Genomic DNA, 23126 nt, shown 5'->3' with positions numbered 1-23126 from the left:
AAAATACTGAGTCCAGTCCAACCCCTTGATTTATGCACACCGCGGGTCCTCAGACAACAAACCATAAGCCCCTTTTTACAGACAAGGACATCGAACCCAAGAGAGATTAGTCACTTAGCCAGGGGAGCACCCAGCCAGCGTCCAGTGTGCCCAGAAGGTAGGAGTGGTGAGGCTGGAGACGTGTGCCTGGCAGGTCCTCAGAGCAGGTGGCCTGGCCTTGAGTGGCCTCGGCAAGTCTCTCTCTCGGTCTCCCTCTGTGCAGTGTGCAGAGCCAGGTGGGGAAAGATGGGAGCAGGAGACGGGGACGGAGCCCCCCGGGGCTGAAGTCAAGGGTTTACAAGATGGGAGGAATGACCTTTTGTTTTCCTCCGCAGAATGGTACAGCAGAGGGGGATGCTGCTGTTATTTCTGGGGGTGCAGTTGCTGGTGGGGGCATGCCTCTACCAGAACCACCACGGCTGCAGCCTCACCTTCTTCCTGCATTTTAATCAGTGACATCTGCAAAACCCCTATTTCCAAACAAGATCATGTACTGAAGTTCCAGGTGGGTGTGAATTTGTGGGGGGACATGATTTAACCCAGTACACCTGGGTAGCGGGGGTTTCTGGGATAGGTCCCTGCCGGGCGTGACCCCACATGGCATGGGTGATGCCCTACTGTGGGCAGGCCCAGCACCTGCTCTCCCACCTGCACCCCTTCCTCCAGTGCCAGCGACTGCACTGTGCCGTCTACGTGGTGAGCCAGCTGCAGCAGGAATGAGGAGGCACAGGAGCAAGAGGGCAGAGGGGTCTGAGCCTGGCCTCGGAGAGTCAGGGCTGGAGTCTTCAGTGTCTGAGCTGAGAGTGTCTGCGCCAGAGAGTATCCAGGGGGCAGGATTGATGAGTCAAGAAGAACTTGAACTGGGGGAGACCAGAACCAAGGGCTATATGTTTGGTCTAGACTGGCTTAGGCTGGGATCTGCTTGAGTAGCTGACTAAAGGAAGGGCTCATCCCACTGAGTCTGGGTCTCTGAGACCAAGGCTTGTTGGATTGGGCAGCAACCCAAGGGGTAAAGTAAAGTGCTGGGTCTGAGGTCTGTGAGATGCCTGTTTGAATCTTGGCCTTGGCCATTACTACTTGTGTGGTCTGAGGTTGGGACCAGTCTTCATCTCTCCATCCATCCATCCATTCATTCAATGCACTGTTCCTCAGTATGACTATGTATAGACTTGGGGAATCTGCGTTCTGTGCTACTGTTTTCTCATGAGTCAAAAGTTCATTGAGGTAATGAGTGTAAAGCAATGAGGCCAGTGCCTGGCACATAGTAGGTGCTTAATAAGTGACAGTGATGATGATGGTGGTGGTGATGGTTTTGATGGTGGTGATGGTCACGATGATGATGTTGGTAATAATGATGATGGAGGTTTGGTGACTGCTAATGATGTTGAAGATAATGAAGATAGTGATAGTGATAATGGTGGTGATGCCGATGATGAATATCATGGTAATGACAAGTGATGATGGTTATGGTTAAGATGGTGATGAAGAAGATGATGATAGAGGAGGGCAAGGAGGAGAGGCAGATCTTATCCTGAGCATCACACCTAGTCTTCGTCTGGCAGGAGCAGAAAGAGAAACACAGGTGGTCCCCAGTCTGCTTACCTCTGCCTCCCTCAGACGACCCCTTGAAGGTGATTATCTTTGAGAACCTTGAAAATGGCCAAGAAGGGAGAGCTGAGAAACTGAAGATGCTGAGTCTGCCGAGGATGGGGGTGGGGATTCAAGGAAAGTTTCCTAGAGGAGGTAACCTTTGAACTGAGCCTTCCTGGACAAGTCTGGGAATAAGAAGGGGTTCTAGGCAGGAGAATGGCACTTGGAAAGGTGAGAGAGGATGGGCCTGGCAAGTGGCAGGGACAGCACTACCTGTGGGGAGTATCTCTGTCCACCCCAGGTGAACAACACCGCCTTCAACCCGGGCAAGCTGTGCAATGTGGGGTTCTGGGAGGCCATGCAGGAGGAGGACTGGGACTGTGTCTTTTTCCATGATGTGAACCTGCTCCCGGAGGATGACCACAACCTCTACATCTGCGACATCTTCCCTGCCCCTGTTCCATGGCCATCGACAAGTTCAACTACAAGTAGGTGGAGGGAGGGGACCTCCTGTGGGGGGACTCTTGGCCAGGCCCTGCCCATCTGTACAGTCCAGGCCCTGATCCCTGGGGCCGAGGATGGGGAGGATGAAGAGGCCTGGGGAAAGGCCTTGTGGATGGGGAAAACCTTCCTCCTGGATGTGGGTATCGAATGAGTGGGATCAGTTATCAGTGGGGGAGTCAGGATGCATTTAATAAAGTGGTAGGCAGAGAGGTTGTAACAGAGGTCAGAGGAGAACTTACAACAGGAGGGACCGCTGATGGGGTCCCAGATGACTCAGGGGATTTCCCAGGGTTATGTCAGGGGTCATCTCAAGGGGCAGGGCTGCCCCAGATCAGGCACGGGCACATCCTAGGGGTCGGGGAGAGGCTACCAAGGGAGAGAGTGGGGGACGGCTAACCCAGAAATAAACCTTGTGCTCCTGGCCAGCAAAGGGCCACGGCCGGTTGCCTGAAATGCCCTGTGCTTCCAACTCTCCCTGCCTCTGCAGGCTGCCCTACCAAGGCTACCGTGGAGGGGTGTTTGCCCTGTGCCCCATTCACTACCTGAGGATCAGTGGCTTCCCCAGCACCAACTGGGGCTGGGAGCAGGAGGACAGTGACGTCACTGCCAGGTAGGGGGCGCTGCTGTGGGGAGCCTCGCTCAGGGGCGGCAGGCCCCTCCATGGTGCGGGGGCCACGGGGTGCCCGAGACTGAGTGGGAATGTGAGCTGTGTTGGATTGCGGGAGACACAAGCCACTCTGGCCTGAGGGGCCGGGTGTGGATGGGGACCCTGTCAAAGGAGACAGGCATCTAGCCTCATGCCCTCTCCCCTGTAAGGCTGCAGCTTGGCAGGATGCTCCTCTTACGGCTTCATCTGCTCTTTGGCCGCTACCACACGCTGGAGGAGGGGCAGGACCCCAGCCGCAAGCAGAGCTCCCAGAGGAGAGTCGGGGTGTGGGGTGGGGGTGGCCCGTCCTGGGCCTGTTCCCAAGCCCTCAGCTTGCCTGGCTGCCCGCTCAGTCCCTCCAGTCCCGGCCTTCTGGCCCAGATCCACTGGAAGTGGTGGCATGATGCCGCAAACTCGCTGGGATACAGGCTGCTCTCCAAGGAGCTGTGGCCCCTCTATACCAACCTCACCGTGGACATCGGCCCCTTACTCCCAGGAGCCCCCAGGCTGAGGGGTGTCTGGAGCCCGGAGAGAATCCCTGAGACCAGGGCTGCAGGGCAGCCCCTCAACCTTCCCACCTGGTTTCTTGTTAAAGGAGACTATTTTACCGGCTTCTCTCTGCCATCCCTAACCCCCATCCTTTCATTGCCATTCATTTGGTCACACAGGGCCTCACTCAAATTGACCACCTCTGGTTCTTTCCATATAAAGTGCTTAATGCTTATTCACCTGTTTATTTTTCACAAAGACTTGTGGGGTAGCACTACTGTCCTCTACCTTTTGAAAACCGGGGGCAGATAAATATCTTGCTTGATTGATATGGAATCAAGTACAGGAACCCAAGGGCTTCCCAGGTAGCTTAGTGGTAAAGAATCCACCTGCCCGAATGTAAATTGATACAGCCACTATGGAAGACAGTATGGAGATTCCTTAAAAAAAAAATACAAAAAACTAGGAATGAAACTACCACATGACCCAACAATCCCACTACTGGGCATATATGCTGAGAATACCATAATTGAAAAAGATACATGTATCCTAATGTTCATTGCAGCACTATTTAAAATAGTTAGGACATGGGAGCGACCTAGATGTTTATCAACAGATGAATGGATAAAGAAAAGCTGTGGTTCATATATACAATGGAACATTGTTCATCCATAAAAAGGAATGCATTTGAGTCCGTTCTAATGAGGTGGGTGAACCTAGAGCCTATTACACAGAGTGAAGTAAGGAAGAGAATAACAAATTTCGTACATTAATGCATATGTATGAAATCTAGAAAGATGGTACTGATGAACCCACTTGCAGGGCAGCAGTGAAGATGCAGACATAAGCAGACTTGTGGACACAGTGGGGGCAGGGGTGGGTGGGACAAATGGAGAGAAACATGGAGAGAGAGCATGGAAACATGTTCATTACCATATGTAAAATAGACAGCCAGTGGGAATTTGCTCTATGACTCCGGGAGCTCAAACCGGTGCTCTGTGACAACCTAGAGCAGTGGGAGGGGGTGAGAGGTGGGAGGGAGATTCAAGAGGGAATGGACATATGTATACCTATAGCCGATTCATGTTGATGTATGGCAGAAACCAACACAGTATCGCAAAGCAGTTCCCCTTAAATTATAAGTAAATTAAAAAAGAATCTACCTACCAATGCGGGAGACACAGGAGATGCAGGTTTGAGCCCTGGGTCAGGAAGATCCCCTGGAGGAGGAAATGGCAACCCACTCCAGTGTTCTTGCTTGAGAAATCCCATGGACAGAGGAGCCTGATGGGCTACAGTCCATGGGGTTGCAAAGAGGCAGACATGACTGAGCAGGCACCGATGCACAGGAACCTGGCTCCTGGGCCTGTCTACTTACAAATTATGCTGTTCTACTTCTTTTCTATAGCAGAAAAAAAAGGGGCGGGGGGAGTGGGAAAGAATAATAAAATACATGGAGACTTCCCTGGCAGTCCAGCGGTTAAGACTCTGAGTTCCCAATGCAGAGGATACAGGTTTGATCCCTAGTCAGGGAACTAAGGTCCTGGGTGTGGCCACACAAAAAAATGAGGGTAGTTGAATAAATTACAGCATGTCCTCATACTGACAGAATACTGATGCAGTCACTGAACAGCTGTGTTGTAGACTGAAAAGAACAAGTGCACGAGGTATGTGATATGATTCGATATTTACAAAACAAAGAGGGAAGAGTACCTATAGAGGTGTACGCTTAGGAATGTATGGGAATGACAAGTGTTGGCAGACTTCTCTCTGAGCCGGAGGGTAAATACTTTCAGTTTGCAAGCCATATGGCCTTTGCCACAACTACTCAGCTCTGCCACTGGACCACAAAAGCAGCCACAGACATCACACAAACAAATGAACATGGCTGTGTTCCAATAAAACTTTATTTAAAAAACATGTGGCCAACCAGATGTGGCTGATGGCCAGTTTGCTGACTCCTGACAGATGATTAGGAGCCTGTATAAACATATAAAAGACTTCATACTAAAAGGTTCACCATAGATGGTGGAGGTGGAAAGGGGGGAGTAGAGCTGAGCTAATCATGAAAGAAGACAAAAACTACACTATGAATATCAGAATCACACTTATGCATTTACCCAAAAAAGTACATTCATCTGTGTACACAAAGAAATTAATAATTATTGACTGAGCAACCTCAGGATGTAAATTCAATAGGGAGTAAATGTTTAAACAATTTTTAGGTTCTTTTTAAAAATATATAATCAACACCTCTGGTTACACAGTGAATTCTGTAGCAGAAACTACAGAATTGAGTATATGTGTGTGTGTGTATATATATATGCTGACCTGCATATATAAATATACATACATACATAAGTATACAGATACACACACATATACATAATAGTGCCAAGTCATCATTTAGTTTGCTGGCAGCCTAAAAATAATGATATTCCACATTAAACAGGGTTATCATTAATATAAATTCCCACAAATTTTCCTGTAAATAATCTGGTAACAATCTGTCTTACTCTATAGAAACTCTTTTCTCAAAGTATTAGTCAGGGTTTTGTCCTCAAATGAATTTTATAACTTTTAATGAAGCTAGTACAAATATAGACATTTCCACTCATTCTTAAAAGTTCTTTCCTGAGTAATTTCCTTCATGTAAAATATGTGTAACTTGGAGACATGCAGTGCATCCCTAGAGCTTTTCTGAAACAAGAATTCTATAATATATGATTATATCTGCCTCATGTTTTTCCTTCTTCAAGAAATTCAGTTAGTTTCACTGATGTTTATGATGTTTATGCATACTAGGAATTGACTTCTGGGTAAAGCCTTGCACAGGTTAACTGCTTTTGTAAGATTTATCTCTGGTGTGAGTTGTCTGGTGTTTATTAAAATTTGATCTGTTGTTGAAGCTCTTCCCACACTTGGAACACACATAAGGTCTCTCTCCTGTGTGAATTCGTTGATGCACTTTGAGTTGTGGTTTCCTACTGAAGGATTTCCCGCAGTCACAGCATTCATAAGGTTTCTCTCCAATATGCGTTCTCTGATGTGTGATTAACTCTGATTTCTCAACGAAGGTGTTCCCACACTTGTAACAGGCAAAGGTTCTCTCTCTATTGTGAGTCATCTGATGTTTATGGAAATTTGACCTACCATTGAAAGCCTTCCCACATGCAGTGCATACGTAGGGTTTCTCTCCCGTGTGGATCCGCTGATGCTCTCTGAACTGTGACTTGGAAGTAAAGGCCTTCCCACAGTCACTGCATTTGTAAGGCTTCTCTCCGGTGTGAATTCGCTGATGCATGCTGAGGATTGATTTCTGGTTGAAGGCCTTCCCGCATTCACTGCACACGTGGTGTCTTTCTCCAGTGTGAATTTTCTGGTGTATGTTGAGGTGTGACTTTTGGGTGAAGGTCTTCCCACAGTCACTGCATTCATAAGGTTTCTCCCCAGTGTGGATTCGATGATGTATATCAAGTTGTGACTTGGAAATGAAGGATTTCCCGCAGCTGTGACACTGATAAGGCTTCTCTCCAGTGTGACTTCTCTGATGTACAATCAGGTGTGCCTTCTGGATAAAGGCCTGGCCACATTCAATACACACATAGGACTTCTCCCCTGAATGGATTCTCTGGTGCAAGCTGAGTGTTGACTTCTGGGTGAAGGCCTTCCCACATTCACTGCATACATACTGTCGCTCACCAGTGTGGATTTTCTGATGTATACTGAGAGTTGAATTCTGGGAGAAGCCTTTCCCACATTCACTGCATTCATAGAGTTTTTCTCTCGTATGGGTTCTCTGATGTCTGAAGAGAGATAACATCTGGAAGAAAGTTTTTCCACATTCATGGCATTTATGGGGCTTCTTTCTAGTATGAGTTTTCTGGTGTGTAACCAATTCTGGCCTCTGAATGAAGACTTTTCCACATTCCTTACATATATATGGTATGTTACCTATATGATCTATCACACAGACCCCAAATTTTGGTTGTGAGGTGAAGGCTTTCCCGCATTTACTACATTCCTGGAGATTTTCTACACTATGGAATCTCTGTTGCTCAAGGAGGTGTGACTTGTGGGTGAAGTCCCTCCCACATTCAGTACACGTATCTGGTTTTTCCTGAGTATGAACTTGATGTTGTGTGAGTAACTGTTTCTGGCTGAAGGCTTTTGTACATGTATCACCTTCACGGAAGTTCTCTCCTGTGTGAGTATTCTTGCAGCTGGCACTGGAAGAGCTATGGGGGACTGACTGACCAGATCCAACCATATCATCAAGGTGTGTTGTGGTACTGCTTTGATTTTGATGAGTTGCTTCTAGGTTAGGCTTCAACCTTTTTGCAAATGAGCAATGTTTATGAGATTCCTTTTGTGAAGAAGCAAGGTGGGGCCTTGCCTGGATGACTTTTCCAGGGTCCTTGTAGTCACAGTCCCTCTCTGTGTTCAGTGTTTTCTTATTGAAGAAAACTCCCTGATGTGAAGGTTTATTTTGATTTTTCAGATCTCCCTCTGTTGGGTCAGCTTGTTCCCACAGTTCTTCTAAAATGGAACACCATGAACCATCTCTTGTGACTCCACCCATCATCTTATTGTGAAATGAAGCTTCAGAAATCTCCCGTTGTGGGGTTTCAAGCCCAAACTCCCCTTCTAGAAGGAGAACAAGATGAAATGGATACAGTGAACAATTAGCAAAGGATAGAAGAGAAGTCACATGGAGCTGACTGAGATTGTGCATGGGTAAACTGCCGAGTCATATACCAGTGGTAGTGCTGAAGGTGATCATGAGAGAAAACAGTCACACAGCCCTTACTATACATCAAGCACATGTCTGTATAGCACTTAGCATTTGCTAGGCAATGTTCTATGTGATGCACACATAAGCTCATGCAATCCTCACAACAATCCCAGGAGGTAACTACTTATTATCCTGGCTTTCTACATGAAGCAAAGGAAATAGAATGGTTAAATAATTAGCCAAAATCACTTTGCTCAGCCACGGAGAAAGTTAAGATTTTAACAAAAGCAACCCGACTCCACTCATGCAGGTGATCTAGATACCCAGACCTAGTAGAATGACTACAGGATAAAAGAGACAAGAGTGTCATAGGGCAGCATCTGTGCATAGCCACAGCTTGAAGGAGGGGTTCAGAGTGCAGAGCTCTCTCGACTTACAATGGGGTTATGTCCTGGTAAGTCCATCGTAAGTTTAAAATATCATAAATCAGAAGTGAACTGAATACACCTAACCTACTGAACAAAGCTTAACCCAGCCTACTTTAAATGTGCTTAGAAGACTTATGTTACCCTAAGGTTCAGCAAAAGCATCTAACAAAAGACCTATTTTATAATAAAGTGTTGAATATTTCACGAAATTTATCCAATACTGTACTGAAGGTGAAAAATAGAGTGGTTATCTGGGTACAGAAGGGTAGTAAGTGTATTGGTTGTTTCCCTTTATGATCATATGGCGGACTGGGAGCCTGGCATCACGAGAGTATAGTACCGTATATCACTAGCCTGGGAAAAGATCAAAATTTACAATTCAAAGTATAGTTTGTACTAAATGTGTATGACTTTCACAACACTGTAAAGTTGAAAAATCGTAAATTGAACCATCACAAGTCAGGGACCATCTGTATAAGTTTTTGTTAAAGATCTACATTGTGATTAATCTCCCACCTTCCTCCTACTCATTGGAAACAATACCAAAATCATTCAGCCCTAGATATCCTCTGATAGACTATTAAAGCATCAATCCTGACATGGCCAAGCAGTGAAAGAATACCTATACTCAAACTCACAATTTCCCTGAACTTAGCAGTGTACATATCCCAAGAAGGATAAACTGGAAGACTGGACAAGCATGCTGTCCCCTAGAATCTGTTTCACCCTCTTCCACAGAGGTTAACTGTGGCCAGGCACATGGCAGCCAAGCCACATAATGACTCACAATTTCCTTTGCAGTGATATGTGACGGTGAGGCTGTTTTTGCTGATGGAATGGGCATACAACATTATGCACTGCTTCTAGCCAGAGTAATACATCACAGCTTCTCAGTACCCTCCACCCCTTTTCTGCCTAGGAGAACCTGGCTTTGGTTGCAATGCACTCAATCCCGAAGATTGACAGCATCATAACAGATGATACTACAATGACAAGAGAAAAACTTTAACACCTGAATGAATACAAAACGTAAGGCTTCCTGCTGACCTGACTTTTATAAGTGGTTTATAGGGGGAAATTATTCTGGAAATTATTATACTGGATCTTGGTCTCTTTGTTATAACTTTCAGCTTAATGCTACTCAACATACCATTTTTTGGTTAAGAACAGGAGTTACTGATCATCTAGTTTACTACTAAGAACATAAGACACAACAGTCTTTAAAAAAAGGTGGCTGAATTTTACTATTCCTTTATTCTATCAGAGATTTAAACACTGAGTATGGTTAAGACCATCACGTCTTGTTTTCTTTTCTCTTTCAGTCACTTGGATAAACTATCCCAGACCCTTGTCCTGTTCCCAAACCTCAGTCATCTATCACTTTTTTAAAAAAATGAGAATGCTCTTTATTTTTACTATTTTTAGTAATAATTTAGTAATAATTTTACTTATTATCGTACTATTTTTAATATTTATATATATAGCATTAAAATCTGAGAAAAAGAAATCAATCTTTGGGGTAATTTATCAATGTCATCTTGACTGAACTCATGATGACTGGGAATCCACAAATCCCATTAGGAACACAAAGTTAACACAGGTGTATGTAACCTGTGTTAACTTTGTGGTCTGAAGTGTTTAGCTATCAAGCAGATTCTTTAGTAGACCAAAATTTTCTGTCACTGAAGTGTTCTGAAGTATATACCGTGATGTTTAAAAGAAACACTTGTTAAAGCAAGTTTTCATCTTCTGGGATATACTTTTTAAAACTTCCATCCCCTGTAGTTATGACTGCATGTGCCAGGCCTCTAGAAGTTAGTGTGTTAAGCTGAGCCAACTTGATTGGATTCGCTGTCCATACATAGGGCTTGTTTTCCAAAGAAAAATATTGTTTAGAGTAGCAAACTTATAAGCCTGCTTAGGCATGTTGTAAAGCCGCTGGAAAAGTAACTTGGAGCAAGTTTTGTGAATGGAAATGTAGTGCTCAAATCACATTGTGCTTTAAAAAGTTGTAACAAATACAGATGAATTAAAAAAAAAAAATCTGAGAAAAAGAAATCAATCTTTGGGGTAATTTATCAATGTCATCTTGACTGAACTCATGATGACTGGGAATCCACAAATCCCATTAGGAACAAAATAACCCAAGCATGAGAAAATAGCTGGTTTATGGTGATACCCCTGGAATTAAGAAAAAGAGTCAACTAAACTGCTTTTAAAAAGAAAATATAGTAGAATTTCTAAAATAACAAGTTAGAAGACCAAGATGGGAGAGCCAAGAAACAGAAGAATCTTCTGGACAAAATGTGTAAGGCGAGAAGAATTTCTGATATGCATAGTAGTAGTTTCCTGGTGTTTGGAAACTTCCTCTATTACGATTCCCTTCCCGGGATGGGTCTCCGTCCCTAGCTCTTTTGCCTCTCTTTTTATCTTTTATATTTTTTCTACCTCCTTTCGAAGACAATGGGCTGCTTTTCTGGGCGCCTGATGTCCTCTGCTAGCGATCAGAAGTTGTTTTGTGGAGTTTGCTCAGTGTTCTAATGTTCTTTCGATGAATTTGTAGGGGAGAAAGTGGTCTCCTGGTCCTATTCCTCCACCACCTTTGATACGCATAGTAGTAGTGTTAATCGCTCAGTCATGCCCGACTCTTTCTGACCGCATGGACTGTGGCCCGCCAGACTCCTCTGTCCATGGGCTTCTCCAGTCTGCTGTGCATAATGATTCCAATTTCTGATTTCCTCAAAGGAAATGAGACATCCCACAGGAACTGTCCACCATGAAGCTAAATAAGAGAACATGGTTTAGGCATGGGGACTGGAGGCACTGATAAGGGATCATCAGGAAAAAAAAATTTTAGGCTTAGGTGTTGAGAATAGAAGGGTCCTTCAAAGTAACTCCTCTATGAAGGGATGACCAGAGGGAAGTACAGGGGCCCAAGTTGGAGGCACCACAATTAGGGATAAAGAAGAAGGATTTAGTGCAGAAAAAAAATGAGTTCAGAGGACAAATAAAAAGGCCTTCAGGAAATTCCACAAAGGGATAAAATGAGATGACAAAAGCAACATACAGATGGAAAATCCAATCAGATAACAGATATGATGAAATGCTGTATTCCTAGAAAAATGAAAACAGCTTTATCATAATATGGGCCATAAATAAGAAATTTGATAAATATTATATATGTTGGCAAGCAAGATGTAAAAATGATTTACTTAGCCAGATTAAGTGTAGTCATAACCAGTGATCAGGCAATCCCTCTTGACTATTCATCTCTGAGAAATTCTTATGTTGGCCTCTACGGAACATTCCGCTGGTAAAGAATCTGCCTACAATGTGAGAGACCTGGGTTTGATCCCTGGGTTGGGAAGATCCCATGGAGAAGGGAAAGGCTGCCCACTCCAGTATTCTGACCTGGAGAATCCCATGGACTGTATAGACCATGGGGTGGCAAAGAATTGGACAGGACTGACTGACTTTCATTTTCTCATTTGGGGCTTCCCTGGTGGCTCAGAGGTCAAAGCGTCTGCCTGCAATACGGGAGACCCAGGTTCGATCCCTGGGTCAGGAAGATCCCCTGGAGAAGGAAATGGCAACCCACTCCAGTATTCTTGCCTGGAGAATCCCATGGACGGAAGAGCACAGTGGGCTATAGTCCACGGGGTCACAGAGTCGGACATGACTGAGCGACTTCACTTCACAGAACATTTACAAAATAATGTATGGCAGCATTTGTTTTAAGGAGTAGGAGCTAACATGTGTCCACCATTGGGGGGAATGGATAAGTGTGGTAGGTTGAATAATGGCCCCTCATGGATCTACATGACTTGACAGTCACTCACCATGATACCTCTGACATGGGAGTTCAGTTTCTCTCACCCATGGCTCCTTTCCTTCTTCAATCCTAAAAATGATCTCTGGGTTGGGAATGTGATACCCTGTGAATAAGAAAGGATATTGCATTAGGATGTGGTATTGGGCTTCAGAGAAGGGCATGGCAACCCACTCCAGTATTCTGCCTGGAGAATCCCAAGGACAAAGGAGCCTGATGGGCTACAGTCCATGGGGTTGAAAAGTGTCGGACACAACTGAAGTGACTTAGCGCGCAGATGTACATTGGGCTTCAGAGGCCATTCAGTGAAGCTTTCTTGCATTGACACATCTTTCATTAGGAACAAAGTAACATTCAAAGATGCCCAAGAGGAATGAACAATTTGGGACAAGCCCAGGACAAACTGATTACATTCTTCAGATGTCACACTACATGCCACAAGAAGGAAGGACATCTCATGGAGGCCCGTCCAAGAGTCCTAGGTCAGGTATGCTCACCCACGGAGAAAAAGTGGCTGTAGATCTCCAGCATCACATCCTGATACAGGTGTCTCTGCGCAGGGTCCAGTTGCTGCCACTCCTCCCTGCTGAAGTCCATGGTCACATCCTCAAAAGACACTAACCCCTATAACAACATACCCCAGCTCATTAAGAATTAGTCATCATTGGTGAACTTATATACAAGGGTGTGTTTTTAATTACTTCACCATGATATATATGGCTTCCCACTAACTACCTGTTTCATATTGTATGAAATCAGAATCAGGGCAAGAAAACAATATTTTTATTGTCTTATCTATCTTATTTAATATCTTAATAATATAAGATATTAATATCTTATTTAATATTAAAATAAGAGAAAAGCTAATAAGGATTAGGTTGGCCAAAAAGTCTATGGTTTCTATATGTTCCTGAACAAACTTTTTGGCCAACCCAATATCATGCATCTTAACACCTTAACTGTACATGAAGTGCTCTTAAAATTCAGCCAACTCCAACACAAAATGAAATACATTTTTCAACAAGGCAGTGTTTGTCACTATTATGGGCTGAATTGTGACACCGCCCCCCCCCCCCCGCCTCCACACTCATTCATATGCTGAAATCCTAACCCCCAGAACCTCAAAATGTGCCTGTATTTGGAGATACACAGTATTTAAAGTGGTAACAAAGTTAAAATGAGGTCCTTAGAGTGGGTCAATTTTATTTTAAAAACACACAAAAGGTCATGAAATACACAGAACAACTTAGAATTTCAAGAAGAGTATAACCACGAACACTGCTTCCTCATTTCAAAATATCAAATATTAATATCTGCATTATTCCTGGGTGCTTTTATTTTATCTTTTAAAAGAGGAAAAACCTCACAGTCCTTAAAAGCCAGTTCTTGCTCTGGTATCCTGTGACTGTAAATTCTGAGGACAGAGGAGAAACCAGCCAATCTCCAGTGAGGAGTCAGGTGGGGATCAGCTGAAACAATGCAAAGACCCAGCAGTGGATGGAGGATGAACATATGCGTGAAGGATGCCTGTGCTGAGCAGGAAGGAGTCAGCATTTCCTGGCCTGTGGCTGCCAGCTACCTTTTCTTCTTCTTTTTCCCCAGGGCCAACCCTCTTCTCCTACACATCCTCCTGCATCGGTCAGTTCAGCTTCCTCTACAAGACAGTGCCTGTGGATGAGGAAACGTTAGCTATCAGTGCTCTGCTCTCTGCAGGAGAATCCAGATTGGATGCAGGGAGCCCGGAGTCTGCTGCTTCCTGTGTCTGCCCTCAAGTTCCAGAGAACTGCCACTGGGGTGGGGAAGGCTCCTGCTTACCTCACACGATCCATCCTGCTCCTCTGAACCCAAGAACTGGGGCCTTTGGGGCAGATTTGCTTCAGCAAGCATGTCCCTTCTGGGCTTCAATTCTTGGTCTCTTTTGCTGACAACTCCACTCTTCCCAGGAGCCTGCAGCTGGGTGGGCATCAGAAGGCTCCAGTCAGAGCTGCTGGGAAGAGTCACCCTGAGCTGTATAGGGAGATCCTGCAGTCTCCGTGATGTGGCCTGACCCAGGGGCTCTGGAGGGACACTGGAAATCCTGGAAAGGCAGTAACCACATCGTTACTCATTTAATATCCACTCCACAGGAATTTCTGAGGGCCACTAGGTGAAAGTCACTGTGTTCACAACATGAGGGTAAACAAAACTCAGGAATCTATCTATTGGGGTAAAAAATAAGAAAAGATGAAGAGATTTGGACTAAAGTTCATGAAGATTTAATTGCAGCTCTGACACACCTTTTTAACTACGAAAAGAGAAAGATATTATTTTAGTGGCAGTTTCCAAAATGAAAAGGAAGGTATTTATCATAGGCATTGAGAAACTTCCATGAGATGAGGTTTGTCAAGTCCTCAGAACCTGGCAAATGATAAACAATAAAAAATAAAATTATTTTATTTATTACTTGCTGAATAAAAATCAGCAAGTTGCTGAGTCAGGTATCAGATACCTTGAGTAATTCTCACACCACCCTGTCAGCTAAATATCATTATTATACTCATTTGAGGACTTCCCTGATAGCTCAGTTGGTAAAGAATCTGCCTGCAATGCAGGAGACCCTGGTTTGATTCCTGGGTTGAAAGATCCCCTGGAGAAGGGAAAGGCTACCCACTCCAGTATTCTGGCCTAGAGAATTCCATGGACTATATAGTTCATGGGGTCTCAAAGAGTCAGACTGAGCAACTTTCACTTTCATACCCATTTCATGGATTAGGAAAACTGAAGCTGACTGCTGTTACCTAGATTGCCTTAAGGTCACTTAGTCTCCAAAGGGAAGCTGAGGGATTCTGAGGCGGCCCAGGCCTGCCTCACTTTAAACTGCACACAGTTGCCACTGTTCCGGGTGGTCTTCTACGTAGTCAGTTTCCAGAAACACCATTTACACTTCCTGTTGCCTTCAGAGAGTTTAGGCTTCAAGTAGCCCATGTCTGGAACTGAGGTTCTGGACATTTCAGTGCCCATCCATAATACAGACAGCTCAACCTTTTCTGACAAAACTCAAATTCAATGTATGGAACCCCACCTTCACTTGGAAAACCTGCAGACATGTACTAGGACTCCCAATCACCATTAGATAACCTCCAACATACGGTTGCAAATAATGCATCCCAGGAGGAAACTATCATTGATTTGCTCAACACTCAAGCACTTATCCTTAACCATGTCCACAGAAAGCCAAGTTGAGACCAACACTGACCCACTCATTCATTTCCAAAGGACAACACTCACTGCCCAGAAAGCAAATCAGTCAGCTTCACAAACCTCCATCACTGGCCCACTAGGTCTCCCATCAGCTGGTTCCCAAATGCTGCCCTTGGCATCCCAAACACTTTACTGATTTCACAGATCCTCCCTCAATCACTGTCTCCCTTGAGTGTGTTACAATGTGACCCTCAAAGCTCCTGCTCCCAGTCAGTCATTGCCTCCTACAGTCCCCCAAGCAGTGGATCACATCCCCAAATGGTTCCCAGTACCATACCAAAGCCCTCTTAAGACCCATGTTCACTATTATATAAACAAATTTCATGGGCAGACAATATAAAATTTGATATTAATGTACACTTGGAATTCAAGTTACAAAAATACTTCTATACATACAGAAATAACGCAAGAAAGAGCGAAAATCAACGAGCCAAGCATTAAATTAGAAAACCCCACTTACCCTATAGCTCCCATCACTAAGAACCCCACCACTCACTCCGCAGACCCGAAATCACTCATTCCACAGACCCCCAAAACTCGGACCCCAATTCCCAACATCACTCACACCAAGCGGATTCCCCCTCATCGACCCCGCAGATTCCCCACTGCTAATGTTCCAAATCACCTCAGCATCCCACAGGCGATTCACAGGTTAGAGGAGTTGACAACAGAAGCGAAATGGCCGCTCTGGGCCACTTCCGACTCGAATTCCTGTCAGGATTTGGGAGGCTGTGTTTGAACGTTGCTCATGCTCACTACCACCTTGGAAGCCACTGTCTGCCAATAGTTATCATGGCGCATCAAGTCCGTCGGTCTATTCCGCGGTTCATTTTCCTTCAGGGACTGTATCGGGAGAACAACATGGCCGCGCCCAGAAGGATTATATTAAGGAGGGCGCCATTTTCAAAGACTCCACTCCGTACAGCCAGGGAACGCACTGGGCAATCTTCATAGAAGTCTTGGTGTTGTTTCCCATTGGTGAGGGACCAATTAAATACGTGTGTAGATATAGTCCTAGGAGAAAAATAGAATTGCATATTCTGAAAAATATCCTTTCTCTGTACTTTTCACACTGATTTAAAGCCCCATTCTCACTATCTGGCCTCTTCTTCCCTGTCAAGACTGTCCAGAGAGGCAGAGATCTATTGGGAGCCCAAAGGTGCAGAACTTGGCAGAGAACTGCGAAAAGCTTCGTGATTTCGTTAGTAATGAGAGCCGTTAAAGAATCTTTCGTGAAGTTAGATGATTTTTGAGAGGACTAAGGCATTTCTCATTTTACTGTTCTTGACTTCATTTGTGCCTCACAGATATTGCACCCTCCACCCTGCTTTTTTCAAAGAGATGGAAATACCAGACCACCTGACCTGCCTCCTAATAAATCTGTATGCATGTCAGGAAGCAACAGTTAGAACTGGACATGGAACAACAGACTGGTTCCAAATAGGAAAAGGAATACGTCAAGGCTGTATATTGTCACCCTACTTATTTAACTTATATGCAGAGTACATCATGAGAACCTCTGGGCTGGAGGAAGCACAAGCTGGAATCAAGATTGCCAGGAGAAATATCAATAACCTCAGATATGCAGATGATACCACCCTTATGGCAGAAAGTGAAGAACTAAAGAGCCTCTTGATGAAACTGGAAGGAGAGTGAAAAAGTTAGCTTAAAGCTCAACATTCAGAAAACTAAGATTATGGCATCCAGTCCCATCACTTCATGGCAAATAGAGGGGGAAACAGTGGCTGACTTTATTTTTCTGGGCTCCAAAATCACTGCAGATGGTGATTGCAGCCATGAAATTAAAAGATGCTTACTCCTTGGAAGGAAAGTTATGACCAACCTAGACAGCATATTAAAAAGCAGAGACATTACTTTGCCAACAAAGGTCCATCTAGTCAAGGCTATGGTTTATCCAGGGGTCATGTATGGATATGAGAGTTGGACTATAAAGAAAGTTGAGACCCAGCACCATGCAGCCGGCTTAGTCCTCCCCGCCCCCGGCCTTGCGCTCTGTGGCCCCAAAGCCCCTCTTGCTGTCTCCTTCCCCCAGTGCGGCAGGTGGGCGGGAGGCTCTTGCTCTCCGGGGTTCGCGCCCGGTCAGTGTGAGGCAAGCTGATGGCTGTAGGGGCCAAAGAGAAGATGGTGGGCCTTCAGGAGTTTCCTGAACATCCTGGAATGACCCAGGACCGGCCCGGCAAACAGCCAGAGCAGCACCGGTTCGCTGCATCACCCTGATTGTCGACGGACACCGTCTTAAGGCCCATCAGACTGTATCGGCTGCATGCAGTATCTTGGTGGTAAACAACAGAAGTCATGAGCAACCAATTTAAGCAGAAATTTGATTTATTTGTAGAAAACTGCACAGTGCATAGAATCAAGGATGCAAGGTGAATGACAACACAGACCTTGGTTAAGTATTCGGAGGCTCTGCTCTGTGGATAAGAGGACCAGGTCACCTTTCCTGTATGCCTGCTGTCTGGAGGATATGTGATCATGAAAAGCCTATCTTATGTCACCTATTCCTTCCTTATGACACTAAATTTTTTTTCTAAAATTTTTTTAAATTTAAGAACTAAATAAAAGAAAAGAAAGCTGAGCACAGAAGAATTGATTCTTTTGAACTGTGGTGTTGGAGAAGACTCTTGAGAGTCCCTTGGACTGCAAGGAGATCCAACCAGTCCACCCTAAAGGAAATCAGTCCTGAATGTTCATTGGAAGGAGTGATGTTGAAGCTGAAACTCCAATACTTTGGCCACTTGATGCGAAGAGCTGACTCATTGGAAAAGACCCTGATGCTGGGAAAGATTGAGGGCAGGAGGGGAAAGGGACGACAGAGGATGAGATGGTTGGATGGCATCACCGACTTGATGGACATGGGTTTGGGTGGACTCCAGGAGTTGGTGATGGACAGGGAGGCCTGGCGTGCTGCAGTTCATGGGGTCACAACGAGTCGGACACAACTGAGCGACTGAACTGAACTGAACTGAAGATTTGGGACAGCCCAGTGTAGAGCAAGTCTGTTAGCACCATTTCCCCAACAGCATTTGCTCACTTCATGTCTCTGTGTCACATTTTGGTATTTCTTGCAGTATTTCAAATTTTTTATTATTATATTTTCATGGTGATCTGTGATAGTGATCTTTGATGTTACTACTAAAAAGATTACAACTCTCCGAAGGCTCAGACGATGGTTAGCATATTTTAGCAAAAAAGTATTTTTGAATTAAGCTTTGTACATTAAAAAATATTTATTTTCATTTATTTTTGACACTACTGGGTCTTTGTTGCTGCCAGGAGTGCAGCAACAGCCCTTGAGGTGTTGAGATGAGCAAGGGCTACTCTCTCATCATGGTGTTTGGGCTTCTCTCGTTGCAATGGCTTCTCTTGTTGCAGAGCATGGCCTCTTGGTGTGTGGACTTAAGTAGTTGTGGCACATGGGCTTAGTAATTGCAGCTGCCAGGCTCTAGAGCACAGATATAGTAGTTACAGTGCTCAGGCTTAGTTGCTCTGTGACATGTGGGGTCTTCTCTGGACTAGGGATAGAACCCACATTTCCTGCATTGGCAGGAAGATTCTTTACCACCATGCCACCAGCGATGCCCTGTACAGTTTTTTTTAAGAGACATATTGCTATTGCACGGTCACTGGACCGCGTAATGTAAAAATATACTGTAAACATAACTTTTATGCATCGGAAAATTAAAAAAAATATTGTTTGCTTCACTTTATTGAGGTATTTGCTCTATTGTGAATCTGAACTATCCCCAAGGTATGCCTGTCTGCTAAAATGTCTGTGTGAATTTGAATTCCTTAGTCAGAGGGCACATACATTACCAGTGTTGATAGATACAGTATGGCCAAATGACTCTCCAGGAGGTTGTGCCAATTTGTATCACCATCCCCTATAATGTGATTCATCTCTGCTTCTCTCCAACCTCAACAGCAGTGTACATTAGCACTGATTTGGATCTTTCTATCTTACCAGTGAAAAATGTACCCATTATAGTTTTAACTAGAATTTCTCATTATAGACATGAAAGTGAAGTATTTCTAAGTAGGTTTCATAATGATTACTACTTTCCATTCGAATCTGTTCTGCCAACCCTGAACATTCATTGGAAGGACTGATGCTGAAGCTGAAGTTCCAATACTTTGGCCACCTGATATGAAGAGCCTATTCATTGGAAAAGACCCTGATGCTGGGAAAGATTGAGGGGAGGAGGAGAAGGCGATGACAGAGGGTGAGATAGTTGGGTGGCATCACTGACTCAATGGACATGAGTATGACTAAACTTTGGGAGATAGTGAAGAACAGAAAAGCCTGGCATACTGTAGTTCATGGGATCACAAAGAGTCGGACATGACTGAGCAACAACAATCTTTTCTGCCATTCTGCCATTCAGTGTCTCATCATTATTAGTGTATATTTCTTTTCTTAAAAATTTGCATAAATTCTTTTATATAGAGACTACAATCATTAGTCTATAGTGGGATTATGAATATATTCTCCTGGCTTGTCCTTGTCTTCTGATTTCATTTACCTTGGATTTGCTATCCAAGGTAAATTTTTTTTTGTTTTATATAGTTGAGCTGTATAAATATAGTTCATATAAATATAAAAAAATAAATTTAAATGTATAAATAAATTTGTTTACTTATATAAATAAAGTTGAACTTATGTCTTTAAAGCTTTAAAGCTTTTAACTATTTGCTTATCACTCTGGCATTTCCAACTCTGAGAATATATATGATGTTGTGAAATGTGAAATAAAATGGAGTCACTTATGTCAAGGGTATTTTTTTCCTTAATGGAGCTAGGAGGCCATTAAGGGGGTGGATCTTACACACATCCCCACCAGGTGGAAGCTTGAACTTATCAACTAGGCCAAACCACAGATATTTCAAGAACTCTGCAAGAACACCTGCGACTTGTCATAGCAACGAACTTTTTCCACCCTCTGGTTATAGCCTTAGCATTCAAGCATGTTCAGCCAACACTAGATCCTGCCTCCAACTCTAGTGAAAATTCTTTGTAATTCAAATCTCCCTTCTTTGCTTTTAAAACCCCCTGACTTTAACTCCCATGTGGGACACGGTTTGGTTGCTCCCTGAATTTGTGTGCCCCAAATTGCAAGTCTTTGATCCCAAATAAGTGCTTTCTGCTCGATCATTGCTTCCTAGGTTTATTTAGATTGATGATGTATGTATTATAATGTATACACATATGCACACAAACACAATTATATTTATGTTTATATTTAATTGAATTTATATTTACATGTAATCTTGCCAAGGTTTCCTCTGTTCACCTCTGCCCTCCACACTTCCATACCCACCCCTTTCCTTTTGCCTTTTAGGATTATTGTCTATGCCTTGAAATTCCAAGGCCACTTCTCGACACAGTTGTTTCTTAAATTTCATTCTCTCTTCTTGCTCAGATGACTATTATATCTATAGAGCAAGGCGTTTTATAGCCCCTGGGTTTGACTCTGCTTAAAGGGATCCTCTTGGGGCCTTTATATTCACCTGTGGATCATCTGAATCTAGGTGAGCAAGCTCTTCCTCAGATGATCTACACCTAAGCCCCCAAATCACAAGGGAGGCTGGCCTTGTCTGTCTTCCCCAGGGTGAATTCTCCGTAGTCCTAGCCCATAACCTCATTTTACAATTCTCCACAGAATTGGAGGGTCCTGGAGGAGCTGTAGTCAAAGCTATGGTTTTTCCAGTAGTCATGTACAGATGTGAGCTTTGGACTGTAAACAAGGCTGAGCACCGAAGAATTGAGACTTTAGAACTGTGGTGTTGGAGAAGACTCTTGAGAGTTCCTGCAAGAAGATCCAACCAGTCAATCCTAAAGGAAATCAACCCTAAATATTCATTGGAAGGACTGATGCTGAAGCTGAAGCTCCAATACTTTGGCCACCTGATGTGAAGAGCTGACTCATTGGGAACAACTGAAGGCAGGAGGAGAAGGGGACGACAGAGGATGAGATGGTTGGATGGCATCACCAACTCAATAAACATGAGTTTGCAAAAATTCCAGGAAATATTGAAGGACAGGGAAGCCTGGCGTGCCACTGGCCATGGGGTCGCAAAGAGTTGGACATGACTAAGCCACTGAACAGCAAGAGTTGCATGGTTGGGTTTGTGGACTGAAACACTCTCTCTTCTGGCCATGGTGAGAGGCAGAACACAGAAGCTCAGAGGGACAGAGTCTCTGTCTCCTAGGCACTTCTCTCACCACAGCTCACTTCTGCGCATCAGGTCATACTTGCTGACTTTTCTCAGCCAGAAACAACCTCTGTCCAGTTTCATGTCTGGTCTCCTGAACTGAACCCATGGGAGAGGATGGGTGGATGTACAGATCAGTCCTTGGCTAGTGTCCTGGTCCCTCCCCTACACTGCTCTGACCTAATGGGATTTACCCCTACAGGCTACATTTTCCAGATATCTTTATTAGCTAGCCTCCCACTAGGTTCAGTTAATCAAATGCTGGAGATTAAAATCAAGGAAGAAGTGCTCATGATTCAGCAGCATGGATATTAAAATTGGAATGATACAGAGAACATTAGCATGGCCCCGTGCAAGAATCACACACAAATTCATGAAACGTTCCATATATTTTGGATTAACTGTCCCAAGAAAGTAGAAAAGGGCCGTTTCTGTACCAAGAGGTGACTTGAGTTTACATGTTGAATGCTGTAATCAAGAACAAATAACTAGGCTCTACAAGTTAAACCATCCTGTTTTCTCTTTAAAAAATACATCAAGGAAGAAAATGTAAAATCCCGGGTATTTATTTCTTCCCCTCTCTTTGCATTGTGCAACCTCTCTGGCAGTGACTGCACCCCACCTCTGAGCTTCTCCCAAGACAGAAGGCGTGCCACGGTTTTGGAGTATCTATTCACAGGAGACAAACTCCAGCTGCTCATCTTGGGGTCTGTTTATCTCCTGCCTCCTTACCAATCTTGGGGTTCATCCCAGATCTTTCATTCTTGTTTCTCTTCCCAAGCATCCACATTCTCCCTTAGTCTGAAGTGTGTTCCCTTGTGCAATCATCAATTTGTAGATCTGAGTTATTTCGATGTTATTTTTGTGTTATTCCTGCTCCTTGCAGTTCCTTTTTAACTCCTATCCTTCCCATGACCCTGAAATGCTTCACGTTATCATAAATGAGGAGGGTCATTTCAGATTCTTTGCTTCAGATCCTCACTCTGACCCACTCTCCATTTCCTGAAATCTGCCTCATTGTGACTTTATGGCCACTATTGTCCACTTTTCTAGGTTACGCTTCTGATGATGGAAAAATCACCTGAAAATTCTGCCCAACTGGACTTGCTGGCATTTTCCCAAGTAACTGTATTTTCCTCACTGTTGTTATTGTTCAGTTGCTAATTCATGTACAACTTTGCAACCCCGTGGACTGCAGCATGCCAGGCTTCCCTGTCCTTCACTGTCTCCTGGAGTTTTTGCAAACTCATTGAGTTGATGATTCCATCCAACCATCTCATCCTCTGTTGCCCCCTTCTCCTCCCACCCTCAGCTTTTCCCAGCATCAGGGTCTTTTCCAGTGAGTCGGCTCTTCACATCAGGTGGCCAAAGTATTGGAGCTTCAGCTTCAGC

The 23126-nt window shown here is 44.2% G+C and overlaps 1 protein-coding gene and 1 non-coding gene across 11 annotated transcripts; one reads left to right on the top strand and one right to left on the bottom strand.

Moving 5' to 3' along the window:
* Positions 1-5157: 5157 nt before the first annotated feature.
* Positions 5158-16395, bottom strand: ZNF175 (zinc finger protein 175). Of its 10 annotated transcripts, none has more exons than XM_061140009.1 (5): positions 16126-16358; positions 14076-14213; positions 12758-12884; positions 12271-12366; positions 5158-7915 (listed from the first exon to the last, which is right to left on the bottom strand). In XM_061140009.1, exons 2-5 carry the CDS (start codon positions 14145-14147, stop codon positions 6105-6107), a joined length of 2106 nt encoding a protein of 701 aa, XP_060995992.1. In that variant the 5' UTR covers positions 14148-14213; positions 16126-16358; the 3' UTR covers positions 5158-6104. The 10 variants fall into 10 exon arrangements, with proteins under 10 accessions (XP_060995992.1, XP_060995990.1, XP_060995991.1 ...); XM_061140007.1 differs by having other exon boundaries at positions 14076-14337; positions 16126-16355; XM_061140008.1 differs by lacking the exon at positions 16126-16358 and adding an exon at positions 16066-16101.
* Positions 16396-22019: 5624 nt separating this feature from the next.
* LOC133055297 (U6 spliceosomal RNA) lies at positions 22020-22127 on the top strand. The gene has a single exon (XR_009692595.1). It is a non-coding gene; the product is annotated as a U6 spliceosomal RNA (small nuclear RNA).
* Positions 22128-23126: the final 999 nt, after the last annotated feature.

The sequence above is a fragment of the Dama dama genome, chromosome 4 (assembly GCF_033118175.1).
Source record: "Dama dama isolate Ldn47 chromosome 4, ASM3311817v1, whole genome shotgun sequence".
NCBI classification, from domain to species: domain Eukaryota; kingdom Metazoa; phylum Chordata; class Mammalia; order Artiodactyla; family Cervidae; genus Dama; species Dama dama.
Note: the sequence above shows the minus strand (reverse complement) of the source record. Positions and strands in the feature narration are given on the sequence as shown.